This window comes from Geotrypetes seraphini, chromosome 7, assembly GCF_902459505.1.
Source record: "Geotrypetes seraphini chromosome 7, aGeoSer1.1, whole genome shotgun sequence".
Taxonomy (NCBI): domain Eukaryota; kingdom Metazoa; phylum Chordata; class Amphibia; order Gymnophiona; family Dermophiidae; genus Geotrypetes; species Geotrypetes seraphini.
The window spans coordinates 11,727,926-11,740,126 of record NC_047090.1 but is presented as its reverse complement, the minus strand read 5'-3'; the positions used below and the strand labels follow the sequence as shown (position 1 = coordinate 11,740,126).

General features: G+C 43.2%; 1 protein-coding gene across 1 annotated transcript in view; it reads left to right on the top strand.

Moving 5' to 3' along the window:
• Window positions 1-12,201, top strand: part of ANKS1B (ankyrin repeat and sterile alpha motif domain containing 1B) — a 178,056-nt gene that overhangs the window by 99,465 nt on the left and 66,390 nt on the right. Inside the window, exons 17-18 of the mRNA XM_033951762.1 lie at window positions 4,871-4,969; window positions 9,827-9,979. Coding sequence (XP_033807653.1) covers window positions 4,871-4,969; window positions 9,827-9,979 — 252 coding nt within the window. The remainder of the gene's footprint in view (window positions 1-4,870; window positions 4,970-9,826; window positions 9,980-12,201) is intronic.

Genomic DNA, 12,201 nt, shown 5'->3' with positions numbered 1-12,201 from the left:
TGGCCTGCCCTGGAAACCTTCCCTCTGCAGCCCTTTCTGTTCCCTCGTAGGTGGGATGCCGCAGAGCGATGACATTCGGGGCAGTCCGACGGCAGCAGAATCATGTCGCTAACGCTGCTGGCTGCCTGAAGTTTTGAAATTGCAGTGCTGGGTGGAGGAGGTATGTGGGGAGAGGGGAGACTCCCGGGGTGGAGGTTGGACTGGAGAGAGTGAGTCCAAAACCTGGACAAACCCCCTTCAGCCTGGACAGTCCTCTAAAAAGAGGACATGATGTCTCGTAACCTTACTTGTGAAAGACTCCTGAGGAATTTTGGGGCGAGAGAAGGGGGCTGGCACTGTGCAGATGTTGATTCTGGGACTGGGAGAAGGGGCTAATGCTAATAAATTGTAGAGTGTAATGAGGGGGCAGATGGTGGGGAAGTGAGAGAGAACAGGAAAGATGCAGTGGTGGGGAGATACATAGAAAAATGAGGCAGATAGAGACCATATGGCCTAGTTAGTCTGCCTATCCACTAACCCCTCCTGGCCTTTAGAGATCTAATGGACTTGATGGAAGCAAAGGCATATAAGGAATTAATTATCATTTTTCTGTACCGCTTAAGAACTAAACGGTTCACATGGGTAAAATAATAATTATGACCAACTAAAATCAACAGGGGAGAATTATCTTTCCTTTTCCGAAGAATTGTTAAGTCATAAGAACCCAGTGTCAAACAGTTGGGTTTTTAGCTGTTTCTTGAACTGAAGCCACCAAACCATTCCACATCTGAACACCAGCTCTGCAATAGTAACCTTGTTTCTTTGAGATTAATACATTTTTATTTTCAGATCATAAAGATCTACCTGGTTTATAGTTTGCAATGATTTGTTGAAAATAGCACAGTGTTTGATGGATCCCAGAAAGGGGAGACTGAGGGAGGGGGGGGGAGCAGCCCTTGACTATGCAGAATAACTCCCCCATCGAAAGGGCTCCCAAACTCACACAATCTCCTGCTTTCGCCTCTCTGTGCCGGAGGGAAAAAGAAAATTTGCTGCTCCTATGTGATTGAGAAAGCAATAAAGCTGAATAAATAAAAGGCATAATGAGCTTCTAAGCTCATAAACCCTCATGTACTAAAGTGTGTTAACGTTTTCCCAGCTGGAAAGTCATGAAAAATTAATGACAGCAGGCAGGGTGATGACAGGGAGAAGGCTGGGCCATTAGATTAATATTTTTAGACAACCATTCCAATACAAAAAAGACCCTAGATGCTGACTACTTACCACAGAGCTGTGCAGGACCTAACTTAGCATAGCTACCTGCATTTCTGCTGTGTGGAATCTCTTTTCGAGGCAAGATTTGAATGTAGGAAAAATGAATAAGTGAGACCTGCGGGTCAGTTCAAAGAGAGAGGAAAGGTAAGTTGGAGCTCTGCAGTGTCAATCAAACCTCCTTCTCTGGGGCTAAAATTTCCTGCATCGCTGCCTCCCCAAAGCCTGATAGAGTTCTCTTCTTGCCGCTAAGGACAAGCAGCAGGTTCTGTTTTAGGGGCCCCTTTGTGCCAGTGCCTGGGGAGCTGTGGCTCTGTCCTCTTCCCTTCTTGTACCACCACCATCCAGTGTTCGAAGAGTTCTGAAAAGTGGGTTGAAGGGTAGTGGCGCATTTCCCACTGACAGATGGCAAATATGACTGAAGGTGGGGAGAATCTTGCTTTTGACCAGGGCAGATTAAAAAATCTTTGAAATGTGGCTCCACATAACAACATAAGAATAGCCTTACTGTGTCAGACCAATGGTTCTCACGGTGGCCAATCCAGGTCCCTAATACCTGGCCAAAACCCAAAGAGTAGCAACATTCCATACAGAATCCCAAGGAATAGCAAGATTCTGGAATCCCAAAGAGTAACAAGATTCCGGAATCTCAAAGAGTAACAAGATTCTAGAATCCCAAAGAGTAGCAACATTCCATACAGAATCCCAAGGAATAGCAAGATTATGGAATCCCAAAGTGCAACAAGATTCTGAAATCCCAAAGAGTAGCAACATTTCATACAGAATCCCAAGGAATAGCAAGATTCCGAAATCCCAAAGAGTAACAAGATTCTGGAATCCCAAAGAGTAACAACATTCCATACAGAATCTCAAGGAATAGCAAGATTCTGGAATCCCAAAGAGTAGCAACATTCCATACAGAATCCCAAGGAATAGCAAGATTCTGGAATCGCAAAGAGTAACAAGATTCCGGAATCCCAAAGATTAACAAGATTCTAGAATCCCAAAGAGTAGCAACATTCCATACAGAATCCCAAGGAATAGCAAGATTCCGGAATCCCAAAGAGTAACAAGATTCTAGAATCCCAAAGAGTAGCAACATTCCATACAGAATCACAAGGAATAGCAAAGATTCTGGAATCCCAAAGTGTAACAAGATTCTGGAATCCCAAAGAGTAGCAACATTTCATTGAGAATCCCAAGGAATAGCAAGATTCCAGAATCCCAAAGAGTAACAAGATTCTGGAATCCCAAAGAGTAGCAACATTCCATACAGAATCTCAAGGAATAGCAAGATTCCGGAATCCCAAAGAGTAACAAGATTCTGGAATCCCAAAGAGTAGCAGCATTCCATACAGAATCCCAAGGAATAGCAAGATTCTGGAATCCCAAAGAGTAACAAGATTCTGGAATCCCAAAGAGTAGCAGCATTCCATACAGAATCCCAAGGAATAGCAAGATTCCGGAATCCCATAGAGTAACAAGATTCTGGAATCCCAAAGAGTAGCAACATTTCATACAGAATCCCAAGGAATAGCAAGATTCCGGAATCCCAAAGAGTAACAAAATTCTGGAATCCCAAAGAGTAGCAACATTCCATACAGAATCTCAAGGAATAGCAAGATTCCGGAATCCCAAAGAGTAACAAGATTCTGGAATCCCAAAGAGTAGCAACATTCCATACAGAATCTCAAGGAATAGCAAGATTCCGGAATCCCAAAGAGTAACAAGATTCTGGAATCCCAAAGAGTAGCAACATTCCATACAGAATCTCAAGGAATAGCAAGATTCCGGAATCCCAAAGAGTAACAAAATTCTGGAATCCCAAAGAGTAGCAACATTCCATACAGAATCTCAAGGAATAGCAAGATTCCGGAATCCCAAAAAGTAACAAGATTCTGGAATCCCAAAGAGTAGCAACATTCCATGCTACTGATCTAGGACAAGCAGTGGCTTTCCCCATGTGTTTCTCAATAACAGACTATGGACTTTTCCTCCAGGAAATTGTCCAAACCTTTTTTTAAAACCAGCTACGCTATCTGATCTTACTACAACCTCTTGCAATGTGTTCCAGAGCATGTTTGCTCCTCATGTAAATATGTACTTACTGTAGCTAGTGAAATGCAGCCTGTGTGGAGCATTGAATTAACACAGTTACTAAATGTGTCTAGCAATCATTTAAATTCTTGTGCCTTAACTAACATCTTTAAAATTAGGTTCTCCTACTGTAAAACATAGTCAGTTGAAATTCATATTAGAATATTCATTTACTTATCAAGGTGCAAAAATTTAGAATAATATTCCATTGCAGATTAGACAGAGTCCCTCATATTTTCAGTTTTGGAAAGCTTTTCTCTACATTGGAGGGTGTATGATTTAAATTCACTTGTATCACGTTACAGGTTTATTATTGTTCTATTTCTTCATTAGAGCCCAACTAAAACCAGTGGTTTTGGTTCCAAAGTTGAAACTGAATCTGCGGTCTCATCCAGAACTGGAGTAAAAAATGAAAATGGCTTACCTTCCCCAGCCTCTCTCCTCCCTGCAGAAAGTTGTGTACTGCCATGCCCACACTTCACAGAAAACAGTTGCGCTGCCAACCCCCAGCTGAGATCTGTCCTCCCAGGCTGCCTGACGTCCCTGTAGGCCCTCCACGGTCTACCTTAACAAACATACCCTGTTTTGCCCCCAGCCCTGCCCCCTCAACCATTAGGAGGGAATTTTTTTTCACTCAAAGAATAGCTTGTGGTATTGCAGTATACAAAATAAAGTTGTTATTATTATTATTATCACAGTACTGAATCCCTCCTGACAGCCCTGCATAATGAAATCAGTTCTGCCCTACATGAACGCAAGGGCCCAGAAAACAGATGAGCAAGCAGTCCGCTAGTCCCGACAAAGAAGCAGACATGGTGAAGGGTTAATGAAAAGCCTTCATTGTAGAAAACATAAGAATAGCCTTACTGGGTCAGACCAATGGTCCATCTAGCCTGGTAGCCCGTCCTCATGGTGGCCAGTACCTGGCAAAACCCCAAATTGTAGCAAAACTCCATGCTACCGATCCAGGGCAAACAGATCAGATAAAATGCCCCAGGTTCATTAGATAGATTGGGAGCTCACCAGGACAGACAGGGAAAAATGCTGGAGTACCTGAATAAATTAATGTAAACCGTTCTGAGCTCCCCTAGGAAAACAGTATAGAAAATTGAATGAATAAATAAATAGCATCGCTATGTTTCTCCCAGCAAGGCTGCTTCAGGGACAATATGTATATCTTCGGATGTAACACTGTCACTTCGCCAGAGATAAAAGTGGAACCATTAAAAGAGCAAAGCAGAGCCTCCAGTCACATGAATCTCTGCTGGGTGAAACACGGCCGTGTCGGGTGCCTTCACCGTGTCTGCTTCTTCGTCAGCAATAATAGATGAATGCAGTTGAGTGATTCTTACGTCCCTTGTCTTTCTTCCTCCTTTGCTATTATTGGTCATGATCTTTTTTTTTTGTCGTCTCCATCCTCTTGGGCAGAGTCTCTCTCCTGGTCCTTTTTTATTCCCACTTTGTTTCTCCATTTATTCCCAGCTGTCGGGACTAGCTCTAAAATGACTGACTTCTCTTCTAGGGCACAGATTCCATGGAAGATCAGGATCTTTTGGAAATTGGAATACTGAACTCGGGCCACCGGCAGAAAATTCTACAGGCAATGCAACAGCTGCCAAAGGTAAATGTTTGAAGTTCCGCGGCTTCCTGCTTTCAAAAGCACGACCTGTGTATCCCCTATTTTGAGAGCTGAAACTGAGGGCATCACACAAGATGAGCTTTGATCGTACAAGAGGGTTATAGGCAGTGGTGTAATAAGGGGCTGGGTGCTCAGGGTGCTGGCATCCCCCCTGCCACACGCACGTCCCGTCCCCTATGCCTCCTACTTGCTGTCTGCGTGGGCTTTGACGCATTTTCTGATATCACTTGCGGGACCTGCACCTAGGAAGTGTTGTCAGAGAGAGCACCAAAGCTGACGTGGGCAGCCAGTTGGTGGTCTTTTCTGCATTTCACCTGCCTCCTCTCTTGTATTTGTAGCGTCTATATGTGACAATATAATCTCACTACACTTTTGACCTGGTTTACAGCACAGCACAACTACTCATGCAAGATCAGCAGAGTCCACAAAGAGAAGTACTAAACATTCCACAGGCATAGAGTTCCAGAACAAGGCAGAAAAACCCACAATTCGCACATCAGCAACTCTTCTTCTGTGAAAATTATTAAGAGGAGGAAAAAGCCTCAGATCCCCCCTCCACCAAACCGAGAAACTCAGGTTGAAAACAGGTGGAGTTTTACAGGGTGTAATAAAGTCACTGGCATAAAAAACCTCCTCAATAATATTTCAATAGAGAAAAGCCTTGTGCAATGCAAGTGGGATATACTCTGCCTTGCATCAGGACCCCTATGATCTGAAAATGATTTGAAAAGCCAAATTCTATTGAGTAAACAGAAAGACACTGCACATCGACGGTGTGACACCCAGATCTGGGTATGCTTTTGAGATGCACGCTCGACTTAAATGGCTAATGAGCAAGAACCGGATGCTAATTGGCGCCAAATGCATCTGGCTGCAGGTGTTCTGTGTCACTAGGCACCTAAATGCCATGGCGTGCAACCCAAAGGGGGTGTGTGGCCAGTGGGTGGAGCAGGGGCATCGCAAAATGTTGTGTGCAGGATTACATGTCGGGTTTCAGCAGAGTTGAGCCTGGAAACCTGCGCTAATTCTAATTCGTAAAGGTCCTAACATGCATTAGAATAGCACTTAATAGCAATTTTTTCCAGTGCTATTTCTAGAATTCACCCCTTAGCAACCCTTCCAAGCTACAGATGGAGAAAAGCAGGGTACCTCATTAGTAACTCTCCCCCTGTTGTGCAAAGACGCTGGGCTGCTACTTTTCACACTCAGAACAGCCAGCATATATCAAGCAGAAAGAGGAAAGAGAGAGAAGAACCTGCCCTGGGGATGTGAAGTTGACTTTACTGGGAAGAGAGAAGATGTGACCTGGATGGGAGAGGGAAGTTAGCAAAGGAGCATTCACTTGACTAATGCTCAGTGGAGGAAGGAAGCTCTTCATGGCAAAGAGGTCACCCTCCTAACAGAGACCTGGGCTGAAGCTAGAATTATAAGATTCCCTTAGAAATGCAAAACAAGTGTGCATGGGAGGGAAAGGGAACTGGGGTTGTGAATTCAAGTCCCACCTGAGTCAGCAAGAAAAATAAAGGGGTATACAGGAATCAGAGAAGAAAGCTAAAAATCCCTTTGTGCTGAGGGAGGTGAGTTCCTTGGGCACAGATGTGCTTGTGACTTGTATACCGCCAACAACACTCAAAGCAGTTTTACATACAGGTTCTTCAAGCATTTTCCCTGTCTTTCCCAGTGGGCTCATAATCTGTCTAATGTACTTGAGGCAATGGGGGGGGATTAAGTGACTTGCCCAGGGTCACAAGGAGATGCACAGGATTTGAACCCACAACCTCAGGGTGCTGAGGCTGTAGCTCTAACCACTGCGCCCCACACTCCTCCAGAAAGAGGAAAAAGAAAAGACTTTTATGTAAAGAGAGAGAATGAAAAGTTAAAGGGGCGGGGTGGGGCATGGGTCCCAGTTATCTCATTTGGGAATTGTGTTACTGAATGCCAAAATAATTTTCTAGTTTTCTTTCTTTGCCAAGTTTCCAGGTTTATTTAAAATTTGATATACCACTAATTGGTATTCACCATCATAGTGTGTACATTACATTTATTTATATATACAGAAAAGATATTCCATTGGTACAAATTACAGTATGTAAAGGAAAAAAGCTCACTAAAATTATAATTAAAAGGAAAAAAAAAGAGGTGGACCGTCAGTTTTCTTCAAGCCCCAAAGATCCAGCATCATTCTGTGATCTAAGGACTTAAAATAATTAGTTACATTCTTAAGTTTTCTTAAAGTAGTAAGTTTTTATGTGAAATCTGTTTTTATTATGCAAAAGAGAAATACAAACCACACAACATTACAGAACACTACATCCATTCTAATCCAGTCAGGAAGGTTCTCAACCCTTATAACCTTCCCCCTCCCCCCTGTAATGCCACATTAGCAAAGAAAATACCCCCTAGTTTCATCCCCCTCACCCCTATCCCTTCCCACCCCCCAGAGTTGTGGTATCCACTGAATAGGCTGCTTTCATATTAATGGACACTTTAGAAACAGTCACAAGTCCAAGTCGTTCAAAATCAAACTCCGAGCTCTATGAGGCAAGAATAAAGCTCCCAGGTCAACAGGAACTGTCTTTTGCGCTGTGGGGGTGAAACGAGTCTCCCAAGCCTCATATGTCAGCAGTAGATTAAATTGATTTCTCCAATGCCAGCAGCCAGGCGTGGAGTCCTTCTACCAATATTGTGAAACGCCTTGTTGAATAGAGAGCGTCTCCCCAGCTCCTCAGCTTGAGCAAAAATAACCCCCTGGGTGAGCTAAAAGTAGTAAGTTTTTAAACTAGACTTGAATTTTTGATAGGAAGGTTCAAGTCTTACCAGTATATCGAGTGGTAAAGAGTTCCAGTGTGTAGGCCCTACTGGCACACTAAAAATTGATGAGCAGATAGATTCAAAGCAGAGCTGATGATAAGGTATCATTAATACTTGTTGATGAGCTGAGCATAAGAATCGTATAGGCTGATAAGGGATTTACGCTGGGTTTCACTAAACGGCATTAGAGGTTTTTAGTGTGGACCAGCGAGAGAAACGGTTCAACACTCGTAGGAATTCTATGAGCATTTACCTCACAGGCTCACGCTAAAAATATCTAGTGCCATTAAGTAAAAAGAGCCCTAAATGATTTGAAATTTCAAAAGGCATTTGACAAAGCACCTCATGAGAGACTTCTGAGGAAATTATGGATTGAGAACTGGTTGAAAGACAGAAAACAGAGAGTGGGTATAAATGGTCAATATTCTCAATGAAGAAGGGTAAATAGTGGGGTTCCCTAGGAAACTGTGCTGGGACCACTGCTTTTTAACATATTTATAAATAATCTAGAGATGGAAATAACTAGTGAGATAATTACATTTCTGATGACGCAAAGTTGTTAAATCGCAAGAGGATTGTGAAAAATTGCAAGAGGACTGGGACATCAAAATGGCCGATGACGTTTAATGTGAGCAAGTGCAAAGTGATGCATGTGGGAAAGAGGAACCCGAACTATAGTTATGTGATGCTGGGTGTTAGGAGTCACTGCCCAGGAAAAGGACCTAAGTGTCATTGCTTTCTTCTCTCACACTACCTGCAGCCCAAAGAGTGCAGCACTAGAAAAAAATGGGTAATAAAGTGCTGAATCCCGCCGGGGGTTTGTGTGTAATTCTGAACAAGCTCTGTAGGCCACACAGAGGTCTCAGAAGGCCACCATCAACTCGTGGGCCTTGCAGTGACGACGACTGGTCTGGCAGGTCAAATGCCAAAGTTAGATCCAAGGTGATGGAAAGGGCCTGTTCTGCTCCTCTAATCAGACTCTTGCAAAATATTACTATTGACAGACACCAGATGAACATCTGCTTGGAAAGAGTCTAGTCTAGCCTCTCATTCCCTTCTAAGAAATATATTTCATGGATAGTTACAAGTTTCTCATTGAGCCTGGTAGCCTGGAACTTGCAGAGGCTTGAGATGTCTCACAGTTGAATTGCATAGGGGGAGGAAGTCAAGACCTTTTACTGCCTTCAAGGTTTGCATTTTCAAAATAGTTGGTTACTCAATTCAATCTAGACAGCTTAGGAGGGATGTTACTAAACTGTGGTAAAATATCTCTTTACTGCAGGAGTCACTAACCTGTGTAATTATTGAAGGTTAGTAGCTCCTTCAATAAATGAAGAATAATGCAACTATGATCAACCTTGAAAACTTCCTTACTCTTCTTGCTGGGATCATCGGGTCTCTAACTTCCTCTGCATCTCCAGCAAAGCCCCCATCTTGGGCTTATTGGGGAGTTTCCCTGTTGGCTAGTGGGCAGGGCAAGAGCAATCCTAGTTGTTCCTGCCCCATAAGGCTCTGGGTTCAAAATGTGCCAGCTGATCCCTAGCAGCAGCCTCACAGCAGCTTGATTCATAATTAGTATCTTAGACAACTGGTAAAGGTCAACCAATGGACACCAGGGAAAGGGGAAAGGGAGGGAGGGCTTTGAATGGAAGGACTGTTCATTGGTGGAGGGGAGGGAGGGCTATGAATGGGGGAGTATCTACTGGGAGGGGGGATTAATTTGAGTATGGTTCATTAAAGATTGACAGCCCCTTTAAAGCATTGACAGTCCTCAAAGCATCAGGCTATGTGTTAGTAGCCCAGGTGTTCCTTGGAGTAATTAAGCTGCATTAAAATGTGATATTTTATTACAGCTTAGAACTTCCTCCAGCTCTGCTGTTTTCTTTGTGAGCGAGTGAGTACATGTGGTACTTTCTAATGTTCAACATGTACTTGACCACCGTAACAAGGAGACACTTAAATTTGGTAATGTGCAACATTTGCAGACTGTCTGAGCTGGAATTCATTGTATGCTTCTTTTGTTTCTAGATGAGAACTGCTGGGATGGATGGCTACAACCCATCTTCAGTACCAGAGTGGCTGGACTCTATAGAGTTAGGCAATTATACCAAAAGTTTTCTCATGAACGGCTTTACATCGTTGGATCTTGTGAAAAAGCTCTGGGAGATTGAGCTAATCAGTGTAAGTAAAAGATTTATTAAGTACTTCCTTAATGCCAGCTCAAGTTTACTACTAGAGGCATCTTCAAAAAAACTAAGATGTCCAAAAAATGGCATTAATCGGCACTCGGACGTCCAAGTGCTGATTTTCCAAACCATCTTTCTGAAAGTCTTGCGAGGTGTTCTACCCATTGTGCATCCAAGACTAAAGGAGATCGTGTTGGAGGCGTGTTCTGGGTAGGCTTAGACTTGGATGTCTTTTGTCGATAATCAAACATTTCCCAAGGTGTCCTGGATGGAACTTAGATGTCTGAGGCTAGACCTGCCAAAAAGGTACCCAAACTGACCACATGACCACTGGATGGATTAAGTAAAGACCCCAACACTTTCCCAGTGATCCGACCCCTCAAAATCTGAATGAAACAGTACATACCTGTCTCTAGAACAGCAGTACCTGGTATGGGAAAGCCTAGCAGGTGTCTTAAGTAGCCTGGTCGGTGGCTAGTGTACCATAAAGAGGAGGAGCCAGACCCATAAAGCACTCGAACCACATCATCTATGGTGTTAAGTGTTATGCTGGATTTGCCAGGGCAGGATTAAGGCATAGGCAAACCAGGCATGTGCCTAGGGCTCATATGTTTAGAACGGGTCATGTCCAGAGTGAATTTGGGATTTTAGCATGATGTCACTTTGGTGCAGAGGACTTTCTGCAGAATTGCCAATTCTGAATGAATGACTACAGGCAGTCCTTGGGTTAAGAATGAGTTACATTTTTAAAGCTGTTCTTATGTTGGATTTGTATGCAACTCAGAACTTGTGGATTTTAAAATTCATGCTGCTTACCTCTGCTCCCAGCTGACAAAAGGACCAACTGTCCCTCCCAGTATTCCCTCTAAGCTACAGCACGCACAACCATACTCTGTTCTTAATGTGACCATTCATCATTCCTGAATCTGCTGCAGGAGAAGTGTAGGAGTCTGTGCCACTGGAAATCCTGCTCAGTGAAATCAAATGGCATCATGACTGCGTTCTTAAGTACAAGTCGTACTTAAGTCAGGTCCCTTTAACTCGGGGACTGCCTGTACTTTCAATGCTCGGTTCTTGTACTATGTGTGATCACTTTTTATGGCATTTTCATATATTTACAATTCCATGACCCTTGTTGCAGGCAAAGCACCAAATCACGGTTGTGTTGGGTCTTTTATAAGATTCATTTATTAATAAAGCTTTTATAGTAGACTCTCTGTCAACCGGAACTCAATTAACCAGAACTCTCAAACAAGCAGCAAAAGAAGTCTAAGAAATACTGTAACACTTTAAATAAAAATGAAAATAAAATCCATTTCTGGCAGAAATTTAAGTGTAAACTTGGCACGCCACACCTGAGTATGCCCACGCTTTGCCTATCACATGTCCGGTACTTTGTCTGGAACAGTTTATGGTATGGCATAGTTTGGGGTATACCATTAGTTAGGCCTATTTTTAATAGTAATTCCAAAGCAACCAGAAACTACATTTATCCGACATCTATCAATCCTCATGGGTGATGGTTAACTGAGAGCCTACTGTAATACAAGTCCCGTTGTTTATTTTTTTAAATGTATTATCTATTTCTTTTTGCCTTGTTTCTCAGTCCTGTCATGGCCACTTTGGTTTTTTTTTAACAAACGTGGAAATGTGTGTTGAATTGAGCACCCCTAATCATTTTGAAAAATTGGCCCTGATACTTATAGATAGGGTCTAGTGATCACTGCGTGTTTAGACTTGGGCCTAAACTGAACTAGACTAAGATTTCAGAAGTGCTCAAGATCTGAATAGGAGCTATGAGAAGGAAGAGGAGACCAGTGTGGTTCTAGAAGGAGGCAGCCAAAATGGAGTGAGCAAGAAACCATCACCAGCAGAATTATCAGGAAGAACCAAAGGGAGGCAAGTTAGAGCAGCAGGGGTGGACAATGTGGAGATGCCATGAATGTCATGTAAAAGAGCAGGATAATCTTCTAAGCTCATAAGCATCATTGTGATAGCGTTAAACAAGGGAGGTGCAAGGAGAGAGAAAGCTGAGAAGCTGAAGTTAGAGGGCTTTTGGACATCCTAGTGCCCTCCTGTCCTGGTGTCCAGACAGACAGTGGCATAGTAAGGGGTGTGTGGAGGCCCCGGATGCTGTCTTGATAAGGACACGGCACCTGTCCTCCTCTCCGCCCTCCCGTTCCTTCCCCACCCCCCACTGCTATCCCTTCCCTGTAA